General features: G+C 43.1%; 1 protein-coding gene across 4 annotated transcripts in view; it reads left to right on the forward strand.

The window, feature by feature from the left end:
* The window catches only part of TNPO3 (transportin 3), a 117,001-nt gene that overhangs the window by 69,153 nt on the left and 22,126 nt on the right, over nt 1-25,722 (forward strand). The window contains exons 10-18 of one of the 4 annotated variants that reach the window (XM_082253085.1): nt 1,141-1,232; nt 1,803-1,856; nt 4,004-4,143; nt 8,135-8,326; nt 9,575-9,666; nt 11,353-11,429; nt 14,418-14,493; nt 14,617-14,757; nt 16,287-16,403. In XM_082253085.1, coding sequence (XP_082109211.1) covers nt 1,141-1,232; nt 1,803-1,856; nt 4,004-4,143; nt 8,135-8,326; nt 9,575-9,666; nt 11,353-11,429; nt 14,418-14,493; nt 14,617-14,757; nt 16,287-16,403 — 981 coding nt within the window. The remainder of the gene's footprint in view (nt 1-1,140; nt 1,233-1,802; nt 1,857-4,003; nt 4,144-8,134; nt 8,327-9,574; nt 9,667-11,352; nt 11,430-14,417; nt 14,494-14,616; nt 14,758-16,286; nt 16,404-25,722) is intronic. The other 3 variants (XM_082253086.1, XM_082253087.1, XM_082253088.1) reach the window with 3 other exon arrangements.

Consider the following 25,722-nt stretch of genomic DNA (forward strand, 5'->3'; position numbering starts at 1 on the left):
ACAAAAGAGAGAATAGAATTTTTGACTTACTGTAAAATACATTTCTCTGATGTTCATTGACGGACACAGCACCTGCCCCTCTTTGGAGTTGTTTTTTTTTTTTTTTTCTTCGGACAAGGCTTGTTACAAAACTGAATACCTATAGCAGTAAGTGGGAATATACCCCCAGGAACTGCCCCATAGGCGTGCTCAAGCTTTTCTCTGCCAAGTGTCCTACTTCTCTAGGGGGCAGTATAACCCTATGGTCATGAAGATGAAGAGCTGTGTCCGTCAATGAACATCAGAGAAATGGATTTTACGGTAAGTCAAAAATCCCATTATTTGGAGGCCCTGGAGTACCAGGACAGTGGAAACACCCACAAAATTACCACATTTTGGAAAGCAAACACCCCAAAGTATTTTCTAACAGGCACATCGCAGGAGCATAGTCAGTCAGACATGCACATGGGTCAGATCTGGCAGATACATGGTCAAGAAACAGGCAAAGGATCAGTCCAGGCAACAGGCAGAAACATGGTCAAGTCCTTTTGGTGACGCGCTGCGACTGGTGCGGCATTGACCAGGGACGTGGAGACTAGTGCGGCGTGGACCAAGGACATTACACCGACTTCTGCCCTACTGAGTGGCACTGTCCACTTTTAGGCCAGGTTCAGGTGGGATTTAGGCCCGAATTTTAGCCTGAATTTGCACCTGATCCAGACCCAAAAACGCACTGGACCCTTTTTCATTCCGGACTGTAGCCACCCCGGACACGTGTGATTTGGCTCCATTAAGATCTGGTTACACTCACATGTCATGCAAATTGAATGCGGGGAAACCCGCATCAAATTTGCATACGTGTGAACCTGGCGTTAAGGTAGGCTAAGTTTTTATATTTTTACAGTGACGTTTGTTTTGTTATATGTTATGTTTTTTCCTTTTTTAGGCCTTGCTAGTAAATTTCTTGAAAACAAAATGCGCTGAACCCCAGTGATCCTAAATCTTTCATCATGTTCAGGGAAATTTCCTCCTCTCACAGGTTGCCTACCTCTGCTCTAAAAGAATGTAGAGAGACCAAGAATATCTTGCAACATAAATTTTCAGTGATCTTAATTGTTTTATTGCTGATTTTCATTTGTATATCTTTTCTTTCCCATGCAGTTGTATTCCACTCTGAAAGATGGAAATCCACCTTGGGAAGTCACAGAGGCTGTACTGTTTATAATGGCTTCCATAGCTAAAAGCGTAGATCCGTAAGCATTAACTTACATTTTTTTTTTCCTTCAAAAGTATACAGTTTGATCATCTTTTGCTGTCTTTTATTCTATTTTATTTGCAATATGTTTTTTAAATGTGAATAGTTGTTTTGAGACCTTTTAATTAAAATCTGCTCCATCTACTTTGCGCAGTGGATACTTAATATGTACCAAGAGAGATTCCCTTTTAACTTGTTTTTTACTTCAGTGTTATAAAATGCAATGCTTTTCAGTTTTGTTTTGTTTTTTTTTTGCTAAAATCTGACCTGCATATGTGTTGTGCTGTTGCATTATTTACGTTCATTTTTAGTTTTTGCTTTTCTGTGGGTGTATACTTTTTTTTTCTTTAATTATTGTCTTTGGATGGTGGGGGAAGGGAATGAACCTCTTTCAGGCTTTTTTGTTTTTAATAATGTTTGTAAATCAGCTGAGAGAAAGTTATCTTTTGTGTTTGTCTTGGTAAATATAGTCATGACTGGAAATAGAAGGGAAGTCTTCTGGTGACAAATGTCTAAGAATGGGTTTCCCATGTTAGTGATTTCCTTTCACTTCCTGTTGTATTTACAGGACAGGAAGTAGAGGTAAATCTCCCCAATGGAACATAGGCCAAAAGGCTGAAAGGTATTTGAACTATTCCCTACTCTGTTTGAAACTATGTAGTTGTTTTTTTTAAAGTGCACACACAAAAACAGATTTGTGGACTTCACCAAGCACAAATTGCTTGTGTGGGCAAATATGGTGTCTGTAACTCCAGCTCCCAGGTATATATGCACAAAATATATCCTCATCGGTAAGTATAAAGTAATTATATAAAGTACAGTAAAACCTTGGATTGCGAACGTAGTAATTAGTTCCGGAAACATGCTTGTAATCCAAAGCACTCGTATATCAAAGCAAGGTCTGAATTTCCCCATAAGAAACAATGGAAACTCAGATGATTCATTCTACAACCAGTTATTCATAAGTCTTTCAGTTTAAAGTCCATATAAGAAAACTTATAGCAATGTGATGGGTTGTCTAACCATAAAATCTCCATCCACAAATGGCGCCTCCACAAGGGGATAAGAAGCAAAATTCAGCAGGAGCTACAGAGTATAAAAGAGAAGAAAGGCGCCTCTAAGTGTAGCAATATGGTTACATTTACTGAAGGTACAAGATTTAACAACTCACATGGTTGACGATTAAGAGGCACATCTAAGTATGCAGGCATCCGGGATAAAGCTTTCATCATAGCCCATCCTCCCCACCGCCAGCAGTCTGCAGTCGTGACCAGGAAGACTACCCTGCAGTAGAGCGATCTGAAAGTGAGGCTTGAAGCGCTCGTAGAGTGCAGCGTGGAAGAAATGACGTCAATGTGGACAGCTTTACCCATGATGCCTGCATACTTGGATGTGCCTGTTTAATCATCAACCATGGGAGTTGCTAAATGTTGTACCTTCGTTAAATGTAACCATATTGCTACACTTAGAGGCACCTCTCTTTTCTTTTATACTCAGTTGTGATGTTACTTGTATATCAAGACATCGCTCTTTTTTATTAAGTCAAAATTTATATAAAAAAATGTTGCTTGTCTAACAAAACACACTCAAACCAAGTTACTCTCAATCCAAGGTTTTACTGTACACATATCCTTATCAGTAAGTATGAAGATGGCTGTGGTAGAATAATAGAAATATTAGAAGTGTAAAATTGCACTCACAGGGTGGGAGGAGGTAATGGGCATGTCATCCAACTTGTAGTAGTGGAACTGCCTGGGTAGCCTCAGGATATTGCAGAGATCCACAGGGAATCCTGCTGGACTAGATGTAGAGCTGCTAGGTGTCTGGGGAAAAAAAATGTCAGAAGTGACTCGTACATAGCCGATAAAGGAGAGAGCAAGTGTTATGGACTGAGACAAGTACACTCTATATGGAGATATGCTTTGTTCATTTTCCATTTAGGAAAAAGTTTTCTAACCACTTTAAAACACAAAATACACTATATTGTCAAAAGTATTGGGACACATGCCTTTACACACACATGATCTTTAATGGCATCCGGTCTTAGTCCATAGGGTTCAATATTGAGGTAGACAACCCTTTGCAGCTATAACACCTTCAACTCTTCTGGGAAGGCTGTCCACAAGGTTTAGGAGTGTGTCTATGGGAATGTTTGACCATTCTTCCAGAAGTGTATTTGTGAGGTCAGGCACTGATGTGGGACGAGAAGGCCTGGCTTGCAGCCTCTGCTCTAATTCATCCCAAAGGTGTTCTATCAGGTTGAGATCAGGACTCAGTGCAGGCCAGTCAATTTCCTTTACCCCAAACTTACTCATATATGACTTTATGGACCTTGCTTTGTGCACTGGTGTGCAGTCATGTTGGAACAGGAAGGGCCATCCCCAAATTGTTCCCACAAAGTTGGGAGCATAAACTTGTCCAAAATGTACTGGTATGCTGACACCTTAAGAGTTCCCTTCACTGGAACTAAGGGGCTAAGCCCAACCCCTGAAAAACAACCCCACACCACAATCCCCCATCCAAATAATTTGGACCAGTGCACAAAGCAACAAAGTGTAAACTTCAACTTGAATTACTGAAATAAATTGCCTTTTTGATGATGATCTAATTTTATGAGATGCACCTTTTATATGGAAAGCACTGCATAAATTGACGGCTCCATACAAGTACCTGTAATAAATAGATATTTACGCATATGTAAATATCTTTCAGGGTGTGCATTTATGCGTATGAACAATTTTTTTAATCTCTCCATCCTTTTATTTGCAGAGAGAACAATCCAACTTTGCTAGAAGTCCTAGATGCAGTAGTCCGACTTCCCGAGTCTGTTCACATTGCTGTGCGTTACACTAGCATAGAGCTGGTAGGGGAGATGAGTGAGGCGATTGATCGAAACCCTCAGTATCTTGGTAAGTTCCGAACCTTAAAGTGGAACTAAAGGCAAAACTTTTTTAAATTTTTTTTTTGATAGAGCAAGGGAGGGTTAATAACCCCTGTCTAGATTTTGTTTTGCCATCTGTGTCCCATTGCCGAAATGTCCCTTTCTTTCCTGTCCCATAGCCAAAACAGCGAGCGAGAGGAAATCCCTGCAATTTAAGTAGTGTTCCCATTGGCAGATTTCCCCTCTATTGCTTTTCTGGGCACAACCCAAAATTTGGGATTTTCTTTTACTTTCAGTTACAATGATGATGGTAAACAGGACAAATAGAGAGGGTGAATCTCCTTAACGGGGGCACAGATAGCAATAAAAACTAACAAGTGTTCTAATCCCTCTTCACTCTATCCAAAACTAAAAAAGATGTTTTGCCTTTAGTTATACTTTAAGCTTTGGTTTTTAGATGGCATTTGTTTTTGTTTGAGTAGAATTACAACACATTGAGGCAAGCACTGTCTCTTAGGCACCTATCACATTAGCTCACCTCCAGAGGCACACAATTTCTATTGCGAATTTGAAGCAACTTTTGGTGTGTTTTTGATTCGACTTTACATTCTATGGATCAAGGTTGCCTCAAATATTGCACCAATGTAGTGCAGGCACCTTTTAATTTGCAGTGACTTTAACGGGTGCCATTGAAAAGAATACTGTGCGCTTTGTCATGCAACTTTGATGTCCAAAGTCACATCGCACAGATGTGCATGGGCACTTATATCCAGCGTGCATTCTATTTCTTTTCATTTAAAATTTTAGTTTTTTGGGGTTTTTTTGTTTTGTTTATTTAGTCTTACCACTTGACCTCTGGAAGATTCACTCCCCTTCAAGACAGGCCATTTTTTTTGCGATACGGCACTGCGTTACTTTGACAATTGCGCGATTAAGACCTGTTGTACTCAAAGAAAATGTATGTCCTTTTTTCTTTTCCCCCCACAAATAGAGCTTTTGGTGGTTTTTGCTTACCTCTGCGGTTTTTATTTTTTGTCCTATGAGCAAAAAAATACAACATTTTTTACTTTCTGCAATAAAACCTATTCAATAAAAAAAAATTAAAAAACTTACATTTCTTCATAAATTCAGGCCAATATATATTCTGCTCCATATTTTTGTTAAAAAAATCTCAATAGGCAAAAATTGATTGGTTTGCGCAAATGTTATAGCGTTTACAAACTATAGGCTATTTTTATTTATTTTTAATTATTATTTTAGTAATGTCGGCGATCAGCGACTTATAGCGGGACTGCAATATTCTGGTGGATATTCTGACACTTTTGACACTTTTTGGGGACCAGTGAAACTAATACAGTGATCAGTGCTGAAAAAAAATGCACTGTCACTGTACTAATGACACTGGCTGGGAAGGGGTTAACATCAGGGGCGATCAAAGGCTTAACTGTGTGCCTAACCTGGGTTTTACAACAGTGTGGAAGGTACCTTTTCTAGGGGAAGAGCGATCAGAACAGCGATATGCCTTGTTTACATAGGCAGACCGCCATTCTGCCTGTTGATCGGCGGGTGCTGGTGAACATCAAGTCTGTGGTACCCACCGATCTGCTCCCGCTGTGTGTAATTATAGCGGGAGCCAGCCACCGGCGGCAAGCATGCGTGCCCCCTACCTGGAAGAGTCGGATCACGTGTGTGTGTGTGTTATATATATATATATATATATATATATATGTGTGTATGTATGTATGTATGTATATGTATATATATATATATATATATATATATATATATATATATATATATATATATATATATATATATATATATATATATAAATGATCCAGTGCAGAGGGTGCCGCCTTGTAGCAGTAAAACTGCTATAAGGTGGACCTGTCTTCCAAATAAGAAGCTGCAAACCAGATTATAAAGTTTGGTCTCATGATTGCAATGATGGTAGGTAAGTTTATAATTCTTACTTTATAATAATTTAAATAATTTATTTTATTTTTTATTTTTTTTTGTCCACTGAGTCTTATGTCCTGTATGTAGCTTTCTGCAATTAATACACGAAAAAAACCCCAATAACTTGAAAGGTTTTATTGTCAGCACATGGCAATCGGGTATGTGTGACAGAGGGTAAGCACCCTGAAGAATATTCACGTTCTGACTGTGAAATTTGTAGGATTTTCTAGCTTTGCTGTAATAAGGTCTCATTCATACAAGTTTACCTAAAGTGGTACTAAACCCAAGACCCTGCATTCACTATACCTGGTCTCCCACAGTACACAGAACATGGAAATGCAATTATTTTAGTAAATATAAACTGCTAAATACTTTTTCTCATCAGCAGTATATAGCAGACTTGTGTTCTCTATCAGTGTCCGGTCGAGCACTGAATAAAGTTTCAAGGAGTTGTTTTCATTCTCCTCTGACTGTCCTATGAGGCTGCATGATTTCTGACCCTCTGTCTGGACAGTGCTGTTTGGCCCTGTGCTGATCACATGCACTCTCCTGCAAAAAGAAAAATGCTTGATCAATACACACCAAATTCAGCATGTGCAGAGTGCCTCCTATGGCTCTGTTCTATCAGGAGATGGATTGGGGACAGTGAAAGAAGATGGGGGTCAAACAGCCTTTTTACACAGTGCAGAGGATTAACCCCTTAGGTTCCACAGTGAGAACAAGCATACTGTATGGGTTTAGTAACACTTTAAGCGAAGGGCTCGGTTTGCCCATAAAGGTGATCCGCATGCAAGCAGTCCCATTCATGTCAGTTGGCATGCTGCACAGACACAGCTGCTGCTCTCCCCAATTTGGCATCTGCGTGGGTGCAGGTGTGTACAGGTGCATGTCCCCAAACACGCAGTGTCTGCCTTCGGGGACATGCTCCCACACTCACATGGATGGTCAGATTGGGAGCGGTAACTGTACATGCAGCTGCCGCTGTGTCCCAGTTGACATGAATGAAACACTATGCATCCTGTGCAGACAGACATGGCTCTTCGCATTGGTGTATGTCTATGTGAGCATGGTCTAATTTGTACAGCAGTATCTTAGTTATGATGTCTGTGAGTGCTCTGTGCAACTTTTTGCACCCACAATGCCACATTTGGAAGCCTGCATAATGTAACCTGTTGGTTATTTCCTATACTTTATCTACAGTTCTTTACCTGCAAAAGCAGATTCTCATCATTGGGTCGATTTACTAAAACTGGAAAGTGCAAAATCTGGTGCAGCTCTGCATAAAAACCTTCCAAATTTTGTCAAAGCTAAATTGAACAAGCTAAAGTTAAAAGCTGATTGACTACCATGTGCAACTGCACCAAATTATTAAAGCGGAGTTCCAGCCATTTACTCACCTGTCCAATGGTCCAGCGATGCGGCCGCCGGAAGCCTCGATCCTCTCCCTCGGCGCCGGCATCACTGCTGTGGGCACCCGGCTGTTACAGTTTGCGGCTTCACAGCCGGGTACCCACTGCGCATGCGCGAGTCGCGCTGCGCGCCGTGATTGGCCGGCAATCTTCTGGGACCTCTGACGTGTCCCAGAAGATTGCAGGGAGGGAGGGGGAGAGGAGAACTTCCGCTCAGGGCGCCGCGGCGCTCCGAGCGGAAGTGGGAGCGGGTACCTGTCAAAACTAGGTACCCGCTCCCCCCCCAAAAAAATGACATGCCAAATGTGGCATGTCGGGGGGTCAGGACTCCCTAAAGCGGAAGTTCCACTTTTGGGTGGAACTCCGCTTTAACTCTTCAGCTTTAGTAAATCAACCCAATGTGTGAAGCTAGAGGGATTTCTTGTGTAGTCTTTCACTATTCCAAAATAACTAAACTACAGTCAAACGAATTAACTGGAAACCTGTGTGAACACGTCACTTTTGGCAACCTGTCCTCTTTTTGGCTCCTTTTTTTTGGGGTGGAAGGAAAATCTGCAGTGGTCAGCAAATATCCTTCTTCAGTCATATGTATGGAGAGCCTTTTTTTTTCCTTCTTCAATTGTGTTCTATCTTTGTCATTGATATCATTAGATCCTGTGTTGTCCTACCTAATGAAGGGCTTGTGCCAGACATCCTTGGCTACGCCTTCTGCCAAAGCCATTCAGAACATTTGTTGTGTCTGCCGGGACCACATGGCTCATCACTTTAATGGGCTTCTGGAAATCGCTCGGTCTTTGGACTCCTTCTCGTTGCCACCAGAGGCTTCTGTAGGACTTCTAAAAGGTTTGAGCTTTATTATTCTTTACATTAAAATACCATAGAATCTATAGAACATGTTTATCACACAGATTTTGTTAACAATATCCAACAATGTGTTTCGGAAAATGTGTAGAACAATAATAGCTTTGTGTGTAGTGAACACCACGATGAGCCATCATGCTATGTGGCAAAGGTGGCCATTTTAAGCTTATTTTACTATTGCTTTACTGCATTATTAAAGAAGTTAAAAGAATGTAAGGGCAGTTGGGAGCATTCTATTTCTATTCCACAGAAGAATTTAACTTCTGGCATAATGTAATGACAGTTGTAAGACTTAGGAGGTCCAGTCAATGACAGAGAAGGATGGTTTCAATTAATCTAGGCCCAAGACTTACCCAGATTCATTTTAATCTCTCTTGGTGCCAGCTGCACACAAATATGTGGCCTCTCGGCAGGTGGACCTTGACGCCAAGCATCCGCATATTTGCATGCATTAGTGCAAATATAGTGTGACTGCTTTGACAGCCAATCACAATGGTCACATGATCATAATCCCCCGCCTTCCGGGTCCAAGGGGTTACATTTTCTTCTGTAGAGCCTTTTTAACATTTTAAAAGGGCCATGTATTAACAGGGAGAGGTAGAGCAGTTCAGGTGTTATCTTTTTGCTATGATGTGGCCTAACCATGGCATGAGATAGCTGTGCTGGTTCTCCCAGAGGCTTTGCAAACCACAATTCCAAGTTGGTTCATAAAATCCCTATAATAGAGTACGAGAGTGTGCTTCAATTTAAAGTCAAAGGCACTCCTAATGTCTTGCACATTTTTTGAGATGGGGGTTTGAGGTGGTGATTTTGAATCCTGGCTATTTACTTCCAGGCCTTAAACACCTGCAAAGTCTTTTAGAATATAGAATAGTTTGAAAGTGACTCCACAGGGTTAGAAAGTGTAAGGCATCATCAGCAAAAACACGTAATTGTTGTGAAGCATACCTAGTTGAAATGCCTGCAAATCAGAGGTCAGTCTTATAATAAGGGTGAATATTAAAGCCTAAAGGATTGTATATCCAAATAAGTAAAAATATGTTGCTGCAAATGGAGATACTTCACACAGGTAAGGAAATAAGTAGAATTCAAGATGCAGCCTTTCCAAAATGGGGGCGTTTAGACAGTTTTTTGCACAGAGACAAAATGATAAATGTTAATTTTCCCTGGATCCTGGGATTTATGCAGCCCTGCTAACATGTTTCACTGATCCATTTTCCCCCACATCAGGCACTGCACTGGTCCTTGCACGTCTACCTCTGGACAAGATCTCCGAGTGCTTGAGCGAGCTGTGTTCTGTCCAGGTTGATGCCCTCAAGAAGGTGAGAGAATTTTGATGCGTGTAAGATTAATTACATTTGGCTCCTCCTAGATGATATTCTGTCATTAGTAATATATTTAAAGTAGACCTATGCTTAACCAGCTTAACTGTCACACCGGTACACCCTCTATAGGCCTGAGCAATTTTTACATTTTTGCTATGGGCCTGTTTACTTGGCAGTAACTTGGCGCTACTTAAAGCAGAACTCCACCGAAAAAAACCCATTTCCACTCCAACCCCCCAGGCGATCGGAAGTGAAAGTTCTCCCTCCCCTCCCTCCCTCCAGTCCAGGAGACACTGGGACCGTTTACAATGTCAATGGGCAGCCGGCTGTGAAGCCGCAAGCTGTCATAGCCGGGTGCCTACAGTTAAGATGCCAGGGACAGACGACAGGAGGTGAAACTGGCTGGGGTAAGCACATCGCTGGATCCTGGGACAGGTGAGTGGCTGTTAAAACTCAGCAGCCACAGTTTTTGTAGCTGCTGACTGTTCACTTTTACACAGGAGACTGGAGCTCCTATTTAGGCCAACCTAGTAATGCATATATCTTTTTTCATAGGACAAATAAAGCTTCCTTTTGATGTCTTGCAAAATGATTTTATTTTTTATGCAATCCATAGAAGAAGCAACACATTTTATCAGTCTTTAACATTTTTTTTTTTTTTTTAATTAATAATTTAAAAAAAAGTATACATTTTATTCTATAAATCGTCCTGTTTAAAATAATACTAACTAACTAAAATTATCATGTGCAAAGTTATTTAAGGCATTTTTTTTTTTTTTTTTTTTTTTTTACACGCAACACTTGTAAACTAATGAACAAAGCAAATAAAAATGTGAAAAAAAAATCGAATATAAAGGGTGGAAACAATAGATAGGAAAAAAAAAAAAAGATATCTGAAAAATAGTAGTTAAGGGACCCGTACAAAGCAGCAAGCAGCACTGAATGCATGGCTGCTAGTGTGTGCTGTGAGCACCGTGCTGATGGACCAGTGCGCTGCATTGCACTGTTTACTTTTTTTTCTCTATAGAGTTCTGTTCCCTGTGGTGGCATTGTGATGCAGTGGTTTGCCTTACAACCCGCTGCACTTAAACTAAAGGTGTGAGTGGAGTACTTTTTTTGTCAGCGTACATCACAGAAGGCCAGGAATTCTGCCTGGTATATGCACTGGTAGTGCGGCCATTTGATATGCACAAGCACACAGGGTAAGGAGGAGTTAATTAGGGCTGATTAGGGTAAAAAAAGAGGTAAAAAAGGAAGAAATTTAATTTGAGCCACAAAAAAACTTTGTTTTTGCATATCTGGTTGCTGTAACTGACATCATATGCAGATCAAAGGTCAGTCCTTTCGATTAGCAGATAAGTGAAATCGTAGATACAAAAGTAACAATATTACTTTGTCTCTCTCTATCTTGTATCTGCCTGAACATTGTTTGTAAACTCCTTGTCACAGTTTTATGACAGAATCTGCTAAGCCCCTCCTATGTAGGATCGTTTTTAGCAATTTTCTTCTGCCTTTGCCCTATAATAAAACCTTTTTCCTAGTTTATTTTGTTGTGTGAAAGCTATCTGTATGGGGGGGGGGGGGGGTTCTTCTGGCTAATGTCCAGGTAAACTGCAGTTCCCAGTGGTTGTGTGCATTTATTTGTAATATGTCAAGAAACATATTCCCTACTTCTCTGTTCAGCTCCTCTCCCAAGACCCTAATAATGGCTTGTCCTCTGACCCCACGCTATTTCTGGACCGACTGGCAGTCATCTTCAGGTAGGTGTCATACCACCAGCAGTGCTGCAATACATCTGTAATATTATAAAATACATTGTACTGCTGTTTTGATAATAGCTGGTTATAGCCGTTTTTGATAAGTAATGTCTGCATTGCACAAAATCAGCAAATCGGAATTTAATCTGCATTTAAAAGTAACATTTCTTTTCTCTATCGTCCATTGACAGATGCAGCTCTTATTCTTCTTATACCATTGTGGGTATTCTTCTTATACCATTGGGTTATGCTGCCCCCTACAGGAGTAGTACTAGGCAGGAAAACAACAGTTTATCACGCCTACAGGGACTGTCCCTATAGGCATAACCCCACGCACCCTGCTCCAGGATATCGGTTTGTTTCTGCCTAGTGAAGAAGTAGGACCTAGATGCTGTGACTTCCGTCTGTTTTTTTTTATTCTTTTAAAGAATAGTTTGTTTTATTTTCTTTACGCATTTCTGCTAGTTAGTGTTTAGGGGGATCCTCCTGGTGAACTACAAGCGATAGCCTGCTGAGGTTTCGCACTGGATAAGCTAATCTAGATCCTTATGGTCTCCCAGCCTGGCCTACAAGCGTGAGCAGGTTATAGTCCCGCACTAGGCCTCGCCACGACAGAGCCCCGGTTTTGGATGGGGACAAGCCTGTGTATGGATGTTTTGCTGGGATGCGATGACCTGGAACGCCCTGAGTCGCAGCGTACCTTTCGGCTGGCAGCACTCCCACTCCAGAGTGGAGCCCACCCGGTCCATGGTATGGTGAGTAAATGCCACCCCCTCCATATTCCTTAGTGGTCTTGGTGGGGGGGGGGGGTCTACTACTGGGGATGATAGGACTGGTGCTTCCGAAAAGATCCCCCTGGCCTGTCAGAATACCTGACCCTGTGCCTTTTTGTGTAGCTCTATGGAGCTACACAGGCAGCGTGACCTTTCACATTCTATCCAGGCTGATGTCATATCCTGTGATTTTCACTCTTCTGCTGCACAGATCGACTCTGGAGGATTCTCAGTGAGGTGGTAAAGTAATAGGGTCTCTGTGGGCATATCCCTGCACACGCTGCTATCTGCATATATTTAAGGGGGACGCCGCATACTGCAGTGATCGGCAGTGGGAACCGTGCTCAGCGCTCTTAAGAGACAGTACACCTGTTTTCTTTTGAACGAATTATGGAGTCCCAGGCAGTGGTTTCACCCTAAGACCCCCTTAATGGGACTACCGGACCTTCCGTATCGCAGTCGCGAGTCAGAGACTGATATGGTCGCCATGGACACCCCCTCCTTGAGGAATCGCGGTCCTCGCAATCAGATGGTGAAGCGGACCTGTCCTCTTCAGCTGCAGTGCTGGAACGCGCTTTGGTGGAAGCCCTGATTGTTTCAGTAAGGGAAACTTTAAAAATGGCAGACGAACCCACACCGGCAGGGGCACGGGTGTCCTTTGGCTCCCGCAAAACCCAAAAATCGGACAAGGTCTTTCCTTGTCCCGAGAATTTTCATGATATTGTTAATGACCAGTGGCGGAGCATCAAACACATGCTAGTAGTGCCTAAGGGCTTTAAATGCCGTTATCCCTTTGCTGAGATGCTTTCGAACCTTTGGACGATACCACCTAAGGTGGATCATCCTTTATCCAGGTTGAACAAATCTACTATAGTGCCTGTTGAAGATTCCCTGGTGTTTACGGACCTGGTGGACAGGCAGGTGGAATCCCTTTCCTGCCACCTTCATGTGTTGGCGGTTTCAATCCTGAAACCAATTTTTTTGTGCCTGTTTTGTTATCAGACGGTTACAGAATGGGTAAAGGGTTTTAAGAGGAACCTAGATGCTGTCTTAGTTTTCCCGGAGCTGATGGAACTTGGGGACCAGATGGCCCAGGCCCTGGTGTTCCTGTGTGCTGCAGCCTTGGATGCGGCTCCCCTGGTAGCCAGAGTGTCAGCTGTTGGGATTGCCATAAGAAGGCGCATTCTACTAGAAAGCTGAGTGCCTCTTGGGCTTTTCGCCATCAGGCCTCAGTAGTGCAAGTTTGTAAGGCGCCGACTTGGTCATCTATGCACACATAGATACAAAGTATCATAGTAACATACAAGGTAGATTTGTTGGCATCTTCGGATGCATCCTTTGGCCACAAGGTTTTGCAGACTACTGTTTAAAAGAGACTAGTTTGTTTCTTTTTAGTTTTTTTTTTTCTTTCATGGGTGAGCTCCTTGTTGTTCCTGGTTGAGCTTCATGTTACCCAGTTGGCTAAGTTTAGCCTTTTGAATTTTACATTAACTATTTGGTTTGCGTTCTTCCCACCCCTCATTCCTACACTGCTTTGGGACATCCCAATGGTATAAGAAGCATAAAAACTGCGTCTGTCAATGGACGATAGAGAAAACTGGGTTTTGCTAAGAACTTACTGTAAAATCCTTTTCCCTGAAGTCCATTGACAGACACAGCACCCGCCCCTCTGATATTGGGATGGTTTGTGTCTTCTTCTCACTGCTTGCAACAAAACTGGTATGCTGGAGCAGGGGGTGTTGGGTTATGCCTATAGGGACAGCCTCCATAGGCGTGGTAAACTTGTTTTTTTCCTGACTAGTACTAGTAGGGGGCAGCATAACCCAATGGTAAAAGAAGCATAAGAGCTGCGTCTGTTAATGGACTTCAGAGAAAAGGATTTTACGGTAAGTTCATACAAAAATCCTTTTTTTTTTTTTTTTTATTGCTATGGAGTAAACATTGTCAAGTATTCCTGTATACCTTTGCTCAACTGGCCATGCATTAAATGTGTCATGTAAGCTGTAAACACATTGTGTATGTGGTTGTTGGGCAATGCAGAGTGCTTTTAAAGACCCTTAGATAATTGAAAATGGCAAACTGATTAAGCTTGTTATTGCCATTTGCCATTTGGTGAATACAGTTTACAACTATGTGTGCTCTTTTTTTGTTTTTGATTTGTTCATTGTTGTAGAGCAGACAATGCATGCTCCTGATAGATTGTGTTTTTTATTTTAAGGCACACCATTCCCTCAGTAGAAAATGGTCAGACCCACCCATGCCAAAAGGTGATCCAAGAAGTAAGTATTCAAAAGGTGGGCTTTCCTTTTTTGTGTAATGTTGTGTATGAGTGTAATGTCTGTGGTTACCAGTAGTCTTGTAAAAGTCCAATGACTGCACTCATTGTTTGTTGGTCATAATAATAGTTTCAATCTCAGATATGGCCCGTCATGTCAGAGACCTTGAACAAGCATCGTGCTGACAACAGAATTGTGGAACGATGTTGCCGATGTCTGCGCTTTGCTGTGCGCTGTGTTGGAAAAGGATCTGCTGCACTCCTACAGCCTCTTGTCACACAGGTATTTTACATTATCTTCTGAAACAAAAAGTAGGAGTTTAAATGATTTATCTAATTAGATTGTGTTAATTAAACATAATTAAGTGCAAGCTAACGTTCTTTAAAAGCAATGTTTTAATCCATTATATACCATAGAGAAGTTCCTTACCGTTTCTTCCAGTAGTAAGCTAAGGTTTATCCGAATCGAACAGTACAGGACACAGGATCTGTAGTCATAGACCATGGGTTATATGCTGCTACCTTCAGTTGATTGGACAGTGGTAAAGTTTTGCTGGGGACAACCTTTTTTGCTAGTGCCCTTGGGTGATGGACCTCTTCTCATCTGGAGAAGTTTCTACACCTATCTTTTTTTTTTTTTTTTTTTAACTACTTCGACTGACACTTTCCTCAAGATCCATCTGCTTATTGCCTCAGGGCTCACTAGCAGTTTCCTTAATCAGTTGCCCTTGATGTATATGTTGGAAACTGTACCCCCCATGAAGTTTACTTTCAGACACTGGATCGTTTATAGCCTTGCATCTATTAGACCCTTTTTTCTCAGCTCCTCTGTGCCTTGCCTCCGCCATTGATAAGTAAAGGGATCCCCTGTGGGGTACTCAAACTGAATGTGGGTAGTAAAGACCAGACATGCTTTTTGTGTTCTCGGCTTCTTCATGAGGGTTCTGTGTTCATGGTTGCCTATATCGAGGCAGTTCCGTTTTTTTATTTCCACTCCAGTCCTTTGGAGCCCAACATTCTCATGATGTGGAAAAACAAATCCCTTTCCTGGATCACCCACTGCTTTCAGCTAGGCAAAAAGCTCCCTGGCATGGTGGATTTCAACTCAGCCCTATAATTATCTGGAAAGACGTTCCTCCCCTCTCCTTGGGAGGTGGTAACAGCAGACACCAGCCTGTTAGGTTGGGCCAGGATTTACAATTCCCTAACTGTCCAGGACACCTGTTCCCCACAGGAGTCCATGCTCTCTGTCAATGTTCTGGAACTGAGAGCTGAAAGTCTGACTCCTACACTGGACCCCTCACCTACAAGGTCACCCAGGGGGTAGTCAGAAGTCAGACAACTCTGAAGGAGGCAAGCTTGATTCCCTTTTGGGTGGAGAACCACATTCCAACATTTTGCAGCCACCTACATACTGGGAGTAAAAAATTCGGCAGGCAGAGATCCTGAGTCACAAACGGCTGAACATGGGAGTGGTCTCGAGCTGCATGATCACTTTTACATGTGGCGGAAGGGGAACCCCAGCCATTGCTTTTAACGGGCTCACCTGCACCACTGGGCCTTTGCTTAAAAAAATATATAATGTTTGGAGGTTTGAAGTCATTTTCTAGCAAAAAATACAGATTTTTACATGTATGACAAAAGTGTCAGAATTGGCCCGGACTGGAAGTTAGTATTTTTGTTTCGCATTTTTACTATAAGTTAATTAAATATAACAAATGACTTGCTTTGACTTCAAATGCAACTTTCAATGTGTGTGTACTTGGGTAAATGTCTCTATTGTTTTAACAGTTGTCTGTTGATATTTTTCAGATGGTTAATGTCTACCAGATTCACCAACATTCATGTTTCCTATATCTGGGTAGCATCTTGGTGGACGAGTATGGGATGGAGGAAGGTTGCCAACAGGGATTGCTTGAAATGTTGCAGGTGAGTTTTTTCCAGGACCTTCAGTTCACTTAGAGTGCATCCGGAAAATATTCACAGCGCTTTACTTTTTCCACATTTTGTAATGTTACAGCTTTATTCCAAAATGGATTAAATTATTTTTTTTCCTCAAAACTCTACAAACAATACCCCATCATGACAACGTGAAAGAAGTTTGTTTGAAATGTTTGCAAATTTTTTTAAAAATAAAAAACAAAAATATCACATGTACATGAGTATTCACAGCCTTTGCTCAATACTTTGTTGAAGCACATTTGGCACCAATTACAGCCTCAAGTATTATTGAGTATGATGCGTCAAGCTTGGCACACCTGTTTTTGGGCAATTTCTCCCAGTCTTCTTCATAGGACCCCTCAAGCTCCATCAGGTTGGGTGGGGAGTGTCGGTGCACAGCCATTTTCAGATCTCTCCAGAGATGTTTTATCAAGTTAAAGTCTGGGCTTTGGCTGGGCCACTCAAGGACATTCACAGAGTTGTCCCGTAGCCACTACTTTGTTATCTTGGCTGTGTGCTCAGGGTTGTTTTCCTGTTGTAAGATGAACCTTTGCCCCAGTCTGAGGTTCAGAGCACTCTAAAGCAGGTTTTCATCAAGGATGTCTCTGTACATTGCTGCATTAATCTTTTCCTCGATCCTGACTAGTCTATCAGTTCCTGCTACTGAAAAACATCCCCACAGCATGATGCTGCCACCACCATGCTTCACTGTAGGGATGGTATTGGCCATGTGATGAGTGGTGCCTGGTTTCCTCCAGACATGACGCTTGCCATTCAGGCCTAAGGGTTCATCAGTTTGTTTCATTAGACCAGAGAATTTTGTTTCTCATGGTCTGAGAGTCCTTTAGGTGCCTTTTGGCAAACTCCAGGTGGGTTTTCATGTGTCTTTTACTGAGGAGTTACATCCATCTGGCCACTCTACCATACACACCTCATTGAGGGGTGCTTCAGAGATGTTTGTTCTTCTAGGAAGGTTCTCCTCTCTTCATAGAGAAATGCTGTACCCTTCCCCAGATTTGAGCCTTGATACAATCCTGTCTCGGAGGTCTACAGACAATTCCTTTGACTTCATTGCTTGGTTTGTGCTCTGACATGCACTGTTAACTGTGGGACCTTATATAGACAGGTGTGTGCCTTTCCAAATCATGTCCAGTCAACTGAAATTACCACTGGTGGACACCAATCAGTTGTAGAAACATCTCAAGTATGATCAGTTGAAACAGGATGTGCCAATTTTGAGTTCAATTTTGAGGGTCCTGGCAAAGGCTGGTAATACTAATGTTTCCCCCACTATCCACACTCTGTAAGGGTCCTGGGATAGTGTGTGTCCCGCCCTGGTAGTCTGGAGGGGTCCCAGTGTAGGAGGCCCCTAGGTGCCTGCCCTGCTTTTTGCAGTATGGGTATAGTGCAGGGGGGTCCCAGTACAAAGATTGGTGCAGAGTGCACAGCAGTCTCTCCTCTAAACATGTGTCCTACCTTCAGGGGGGTCCCCTTGTAGAGGATGCAGTGTTGCAGAGGGTTCAGGAAAGATGCTGGCAGCATGCTTCAGTGTTTGTAGCTGATGGTGGCCATTTTCCCTTAGTCTGGCTGGTCTCCGGTTGGGGGCCATGTTTGTGTAGCCGGATGATGTCATGGGGGCCATTTTTCCTTATTCTGGGAGATGCTGGAGACATCTGAAGCCTTGTTGGGATGCCAAAGCTCCTCCTCTTCCTGTACCCGTGACGTATGAACAGGAATAGCGTCCATGATGATGCTGGGTTCGAATTTGCGGCGCTCCTCCGGTCGGTAGGGTGAGTCTTTGGGGGTCCCTGTTATCTCCCTCTGCTGATAGGTACCCTGAGCCTTGAGTGAATCCTTTAGTGGTGCCAAAAGATCGTTTTTATACTGCAAGGTCTTCCTCCAAAGGTGTTTCCGTATGTGCCTTATTTTGACAGTTTTTCCTGTAAGTAATGGGAACAACCAAAATTACCCTTTGTGGTCCCCAAATGTTTTTCTGTACGTTACCGTTTTGAGGAGTCACTTTTAAAGTGGGTTAGTCCACCAGTGGTGGACCCTCCTAATTCCAGATAAAATAAAGCAACTATGATCCCAGTAGAGGAATCCCCGTCCTTTTAGGTCCCAGCTGACAAAGCGGAGGCTGTGGCACGCAGCAGGTTTACTATGGCTGGTTCGGCATTGTGGCCAGTCTTTGCCTCAGCCCTGGTGTCTTAGACCCTAACTGAATGGGCTTTTGATCCAGGGCCTGCGGGTTGAGAAGGTCCCCACTGCTTGTGTTGATTTAGCGGACCAGTTGGTCCATGGGGTGCAGTTTATTTGTGATGCAGCTTTGGATACAGGTCCTGTCCAAACTTTCTGTTTCAGTGGTGGTGATAAGGCGCTTGCTGTGGCTTTAGAATCGGTCCGCAGACCAAGCCTCTAAGAAAGCTCTGATTGATCTGCCCTTTCAAGGTGATCACTTGTTGGGCAAAAAGTGAAAATAAACCACAAAAATATGTGTGGAAACAATATTGTCAAACAATGAATGTTAAGGGGCAGCCGCTGAAGACCATACTAAATATATGATAAAAAATTTGATTTGAAGAAAAAAAAAAAAAAAAAGATTGTCCTTGGTATAGTGTCCCCCCATAGCTCTTGTGGTCTCGGGGTGGACATGGGCCACTCCTTGGGATGGTCAGACCCCCGGGTTCCTTTACATTTCCGCTCTCTCTCCCCCCCCCCCCCCCAGGGGGGTGCACATATGGACTGCCTGGCGCTCCCCTTGAACTGGGGGGGGTGCCGTGGGGCATTGTTGAGTGGGGGTACTCTGTGTCACGGCAGGCCCCCTCTTCCCCTTTATAGGGGCTATGTAATTTATGGTGGGCGACCCTTAGGTCTAATAGGGATCTTTTTGTGGAACTTTAGCCGGTTTCTCCTTGCTGGACTGTGGTCGGCGACCTCCCCTGCTTATGTTCTCAGAGTGAACTTGGCATATAGCGACTCTACTGGGTCTGCATCCACTCCCTTCGGGTGCCCTGCGATGAGGATGATTCCTTTTTTTTTTACTGCGCATGCAAGGGCGCTGGTGGATGCACTAATTGTATCGGTGTAGAAAATTAACATTGGGGGCGCCGGTCCCCTCAGGGGCCATAGATCCCCTAAAAGCGGCAAAGGTACTCCCTTTTCGCGCCTACTGTGATAAAATTATTGCGAGCTAGTGGAGCTGTTCTAAATGCAATAATGGTAACCACGCATGGTGTGGGTAATAAGCTGGTCTGCAGACCAGGCTTCTAAAAAGGCCCCATCAGATCTCCCCTTTACGGGGGACCGCTTATTTGGGTCTTTGTTGGCTGAACTGATCAAAGGACTCACAGGTGGGAAAAGTACTTTTTTCCTCTATCTGCTAATAGACGGGCCTTTATTTTTCAGCACGCAGGAGAGAGGACCTAAGCCATTTAGGTCATCTGGGGGTTCCAAGAAGACTTGGCCGGGTAAGCCGAGAACAGGCCCCTCCAGATCTGCGGACAAACCTCCGTCTGCATGAAGGGACGCCCTCACTCGTATCTGGGGTGAGGGATGTCTTTGTTTTCTGTCTGAAACCAGGGACCTCTTGATTCAGGACAAATGGGCCCACGAGCTGCTCCGATCGGGTTACAAAATCGAATTCAGGCTTCCTGTCCAATCTACACCTATCTTCAGATCGCATAAGAGATCTACGAGAGGATGTCGCAAAGGGTGATTGTGCTGGTTCCCTCTCGGGAATGCTTTCAAGGGTTTTATTCAAACCTGTTTACTATTCCCAGAAAAGAAGGGAAAGTGCATCAAATTCTGGACCTCAAGGCTCTGAATCGCTTTGTGCAGGTACAGAGGTTTCGAATGGAGTTTATTTGCACAGTAGTGGTGTTCCTACACCTAGGGGACTTTTTGGCCTCTATCGATATCGAGGACGCATATCTGCACATCCCTATTTACACTAGACACCAGCGTTTTCTTCGCTTCGCTGTAGGAGCGAAACATTATCAATTTGTGGCGTTACCCTTTGGTCTCGCCTCCGACCCCAGGGTCTTCACTGTGTTGGCTCCGGTATTGGCATTACTGTGACAGCGGGGAATTGCGGTACTAGGGTACCTGGACGATCACCTCTTAAGAGCAGACTCCCACTCAGTTCTTGTGGGCGATCTGTCAATCACTGTATGGACACTGTATGGACGCAGAGTTCGATTTGGACCATCGATTTCAGAAAATCTGCTCTGGTCCCAGCCTCCAAAATGGCTTATCTGGGACTGACTCTGGACTCAGCCTCTGCGAGGGTGTTTCTTCCCCTGGAAAAGCTGCAAAAGTTGCAGAGGGCAATTCAGTTCCTGGTATTCTGCACTCTGTCCTCATTGCGGACTTGCATGCAATCCCTAGGCCTGATGTCTACCTTTGGGGCGGTTCCGTTTGCTCAGTTCCACACGAGAGTTCTGCAAATCAGTATTCTTGTCAAGTGGAGCAAGGATCCAAAATCTTTGGACAATCTGATTCGGTTGAGTCAAAACTTAAGAAATGCTCTTCTGTGGTGGCTCTGTTCTTTTGCCCCATCAAGGGGGCACCAAGAGTGTCCTGGCGGCCCGGAAGGTGGCTGAGATCTTAATATGGGCAGAAAATTTTGTTCCAGCCCTCTCTGCCGTGCATATACCCAGAGTGGAGAACTGGCAGGCGGATTACTTGAGTCATTAGGTGTTGGATCGGGGGGAATGGCCCCTGCACCCGGAGGCGTTTCCCCTGTTGTGTGTTCCGGTGGGTTACACCGATGTAGACCTGTTAGTTTCTCGGTCTAAGGAGAAGGTACAGAGGTTTGTAGCCAGGTCTCGGGATCCTCTGGCCGATGCCTCAGACACACTGGTGGCTCCTTGGGGTCAGTATCAGCTGATCTATGCCTTTCCTCCGCTGAAACTTCTGCCAAGGCTTCTGCGCTGAATAGAGGTGGAAGGGATTCCGGACATTCTGGTGGCCCCAGACTGGCCTCGCTGGTCTTGTTATGCAGATCTGGTAAGGTTGGTCGCCAATGCACCTTGGAGACTTCCTCTCAGGGAAGATCTGTTGCCTCAAGGGCCGATCTTCCATCCTGCTTTACAGTCGCTGGCTTTAACAGCTGATGAAAGCCAAGTATTTAAGGATAGGGGTCTTTCTGACTCAGTGATTCCTATACTGTTGAAGGCTAGAAAATCTACCTCCAGGAAGATTTCATTGTACATGGTAATCGTACATCTCATTGTGTGAATCGATTAAGGTGCATCCATGCTCCTTTTCAGTGGCTAAGATATTGTCTTTCCTTCATGTGACGGTACTCACCGTCACTGGGAGTGAAAGAGAGATACTTGATGGTTTGGATTGCTTCAAATGGGTTCTGTGTTTACTTATGATAATGTGTATTGAACTTGAATGTCAGAGACAGGCTCTACCTATTGTCTGTGCATTGCGGTGAGACGTGTATTCTGTTAAGCCTGTTACAATGTCATCTGCATATAATGTAATCAGGCAACCCCTGACCTGTGTATGGTAATCTGATCAGGAAGGGGATGTTCTCGTGTGTATAATTTGAGTGTGTGACTGTTCAATAAAGAGAAGATTCCAGTACAAGCTAAGTTGTCGGCTAGCTTTGTATGGGGGCGGCTGGGAAAATCTGATATCTATGTTCACGACGGTGAGGAAGCCGTATATTGACGGAAGTCCACAAGTACAGTGCGGGTTGTGGTTCCGTTACAGAGGGGTAGAGCAGCGGTTGGCCTTGGGTAATATTAAAGCCCGGGTGTCGGCTCGGGCAGTGTTTTTTTTCAATGCCTATTAGCTACGCATTCTTTGATTTGCACTTTTATCCAGGGAGTTCGTCGGGTGGCTCCTCAAATACGGTCCCTCTTAGCTCCGTGGAATCTTAACTTGGTACTGTCTCTTCTTCAAAAACCTCCCTTTGAAAACTTAGGGAGATTCCTCTGCTTACAATGTCACAGAAGGTAGCCTTTTTGGTGGCTATTACCTCTGCCTGCAGAGTGTCTGAATTGGCGGTGCTATCCTGCCATTCTTCTCTGGTGGTCCACAGAGATTAAGTGGTACTTCGACCTAATCAGTCGTTTCTTCCTAAGGTGGTTTCTGATTTCTATTGAATTTTCCCAAGGAAAATGCCTTGCATTCTTTGGCTGTGGTTCGGGCAATTAGGGTTTGCCTGGCGGCTACTAAGTCTTTCAGGAAATAAGACTCTCCTTTTGTCCTCACAGAAGGACCTCAGAAGTGATTGGGTCAGGCAGACGGTGGTACAGGCGTATTCAATGAAGGGTCAGGTTCCACATTTCCCTGTAAAGGCACATTCTGCTAGGGCGCGGAGTGCCTCTTGGGCCTTTCGCCATCAGGCGTCAGTAATACAAGTTTGCAAGGTGACAACTTGGTCGTCTGTGCACACGTTCACTAAGTTTTACAAAGTACATTTGTTGGCATCCTCGGATGCTTCTTTTGGTCGCAAGGTTTTGCAGGCTGCTGTTTTAAAAGAGCATTTTTTTCTCTTTGAGGGTGTATGTTTTTTCTAGGTGAGCTCCAGTTGTTCCTGGTTAAGCTCCATGTTACCTGGTTGGCTAAGTTTAGCCTTTGGGAAATTACATTCTTTCTCTGCGTTGTTTTCCCACCCCTACTGCTTTGGGAAGTCCCAATGGTTAAGAAGAATATGGAGCTGCGTCTGTCAATGAAAGATAAAGAAAATTGGATTTTTGACTTACCGTAAAATCCTCTTCTCTGAAGTTCATTGACAGACGCAGCACCTGCCCCTATATTTTTGAGTTGGGTTGGGTTTTTTTTACTTCTGACACTGCTTGCAACAAAACTGAATCCTATAGCAGAGTGAGTGGGACTGCCCCATAGGTAAAGTTTTTTTTTTTTTTTCCTGCCTAGTTTCCTACTCCCTGTAGGGGGCAGCATAACCCAATGGTTAAGAAGAATATGGAGCAGCATCTGTCAATGAACTTCAGAATTTTATGGTAAGTCAAAAATCCAGTTTTTCTCATTTCTATTATAAAACCTATCCAATAAAAACAATCTGTGTATATTGGTTTGTGAGTAAATTATAGCGTCTACAAACAATGGTAAATATATATGAATCTACACAGCTATAACGCTATTTTGTAATTGCAGTGATCACCGACTTAATGTGACTGTGATAGGGTGGATGGCTAACTGGCGCTAAGAGACACTGTCTGGGAGGGTCACTGACACTGACTTTGCAAGTGGCCATAATACAGTGATCTGGGATAATACTGTACTCTGACACTGTACTAATGACACTGGCTGGGAATGGGTTACCATCAAGGGGGTTAACTGTGTGCTTAACAGTGTGTAATGTGTGCTGCTTTTACTTTACTGTCTGATTGCTGTTCCCTGTACCAGAGTTCTGTGTTGTAAACACAGCTGCCAAACTCATGCTGTGTCCAATCACAGCACGGGTCAACATGGGGCACGCACATGTGCTCCCCAAAATCCAGAGGAAAGGCTGCAATGTACCAGTACAACTACTGTGGGTGGGCGGCATTTGGCTATTTCTTTCCAAAAAATTATTTGAATTGCTTAATTTCTGTTCCATGTCTTTTGCCTAAATACATTTCCTTCGAGTCTGTGTTGGACAGCAACGTCCAGCATTAAATGAAGTGTTTAAGATCTTCCAGCATGTTTTCCCTTTCATTTTATTTTTTTACGACTTTTTTTTTTTTTTTTTTTGCTATTAGAGTAAAGGAAATCTAGTCACAGCATACCCTTTCTTTTTAACATCCGCATTCTAAAAGTAATACAAACAATAGTTAATTTCGGCAATTCAATATTCGCTTATGTGAAATATACATGAGCACTGCCTGTCTGCAGGCCATCCCTTTCCACAGCTTCCTGAATTCCCTGCATGCTTTGCATCTTCCTGTCTGCTGTTTACATTCAAATTCTAAGGACTACATAGCCCATGGAAACTTGATGCATACAAGCTGTGCTTCTGCTGAATCTGCCTCCTTGAAACTCCTCTCGGCACCCCTGTAGCTCAGTAGGCAGACTCTGTGAATTGTGTGTCACAGAATTCAAATAAAGTAAATGTGCAGGGATCTTCACAAAGTAAGTTTACAAACTTCAAGATTGTTCCAATTAATAGGTGTAGGCTAGAAATAAATACAATACAGTGTGGAAATATACAATTTCACATTTTGATCATAGATACACTTTAAATCAGGTTAGAGTGGCTGATACCAAGATTTTCCCTAATATGAATATTTGTTTTAATCTCTAGCTTTTTTTAAATAAACTGGTTCAAAAGAACATATAGTGGATATAGAAAGTCTACACATCCCTGTTAAAAGGTTAAGTTTCTCTGATGTAAAAAGATTAAAGATAAATCTTTTCAGATCTTTATCCACCTTTTTAATATGACCTATAAAACTGTACAACTCAATTGAACTACAAACTGAAATCTTTTAGGTGGAGGGAAGTAAAAATAAAAAACTAAAATATTGTTGCATAAGTGTGTGCACCCTTAAACTAATACTTTGTTGAAGTACCTTTTGGTTTTATTACAGCACTTAGTGTTTTTGGGTATGATAAATATGTAAAGGAAGAAATGGCACCTCCTATGCTATTATATTCTTAAGGCTCCGTTCACATGTAGGCGTTTTTGGGGAGTTTTTCTGCTCTAGGATCAGCTCTCAAAACACCCAACAAGACAAATCCTATTCATTTCAATGGCCCCTGTTCACATCTGAGCGTTTTGACGCTGTGAGCAAAACGCCCAACGCTCAAAAAAGTACTTGAGCTTCTTTTTGGGCACATTACAGGCGTTTTTCTATTGGTCTCTATTCATAAAAACGCCTGCACAAAAAACGCCTGTAAAACGCGATAAAAAGGCGTGAAAATGCTACGCTCAGGTGTGAATGTAGCCTAAAGTGCAGCTGCCATCAGTTTTGGAATAACCAAAGTGAATAAATGAATAGTTTAAATTTTGAGGCGCTACTTTGAATAGTGATGTTTGTTTTATCAAAATGCATATACAAACATGGTGAACTTTAGGCTCCGTTCACATGTAGGCGTTTTTGGAGCGTTTCTCTGCTCACTGATCAGCTCTCAAAACGCCCAACAAGACAAATCCCATTCATTGCAATGACCCCTGTTGGCATGCCTCTGCTGTGAGCACATTTTCCTGAAACATGGAGAACAGCAGTTAGGCAGTTTAGGTGACCAGACCCTGCCATACCAAGGTGACCGTATCCTGCTGCCATACCAGGGTGACCGTAATGTAGTTTAGGTGAACTGACTCTGCTATGCCAGGGTGACCGAACTC

Source organism: Pelophylax lessonae, assembly GCF_965119305.1.
Source record: "Pelophylax lessonae genome assembly, chromosome: 4".
NCBI lineage: Eukaryota > Metazoa > Chordata > Amphibia > Anura > Ranidae > Pelophylax > Pelophylax lessonae.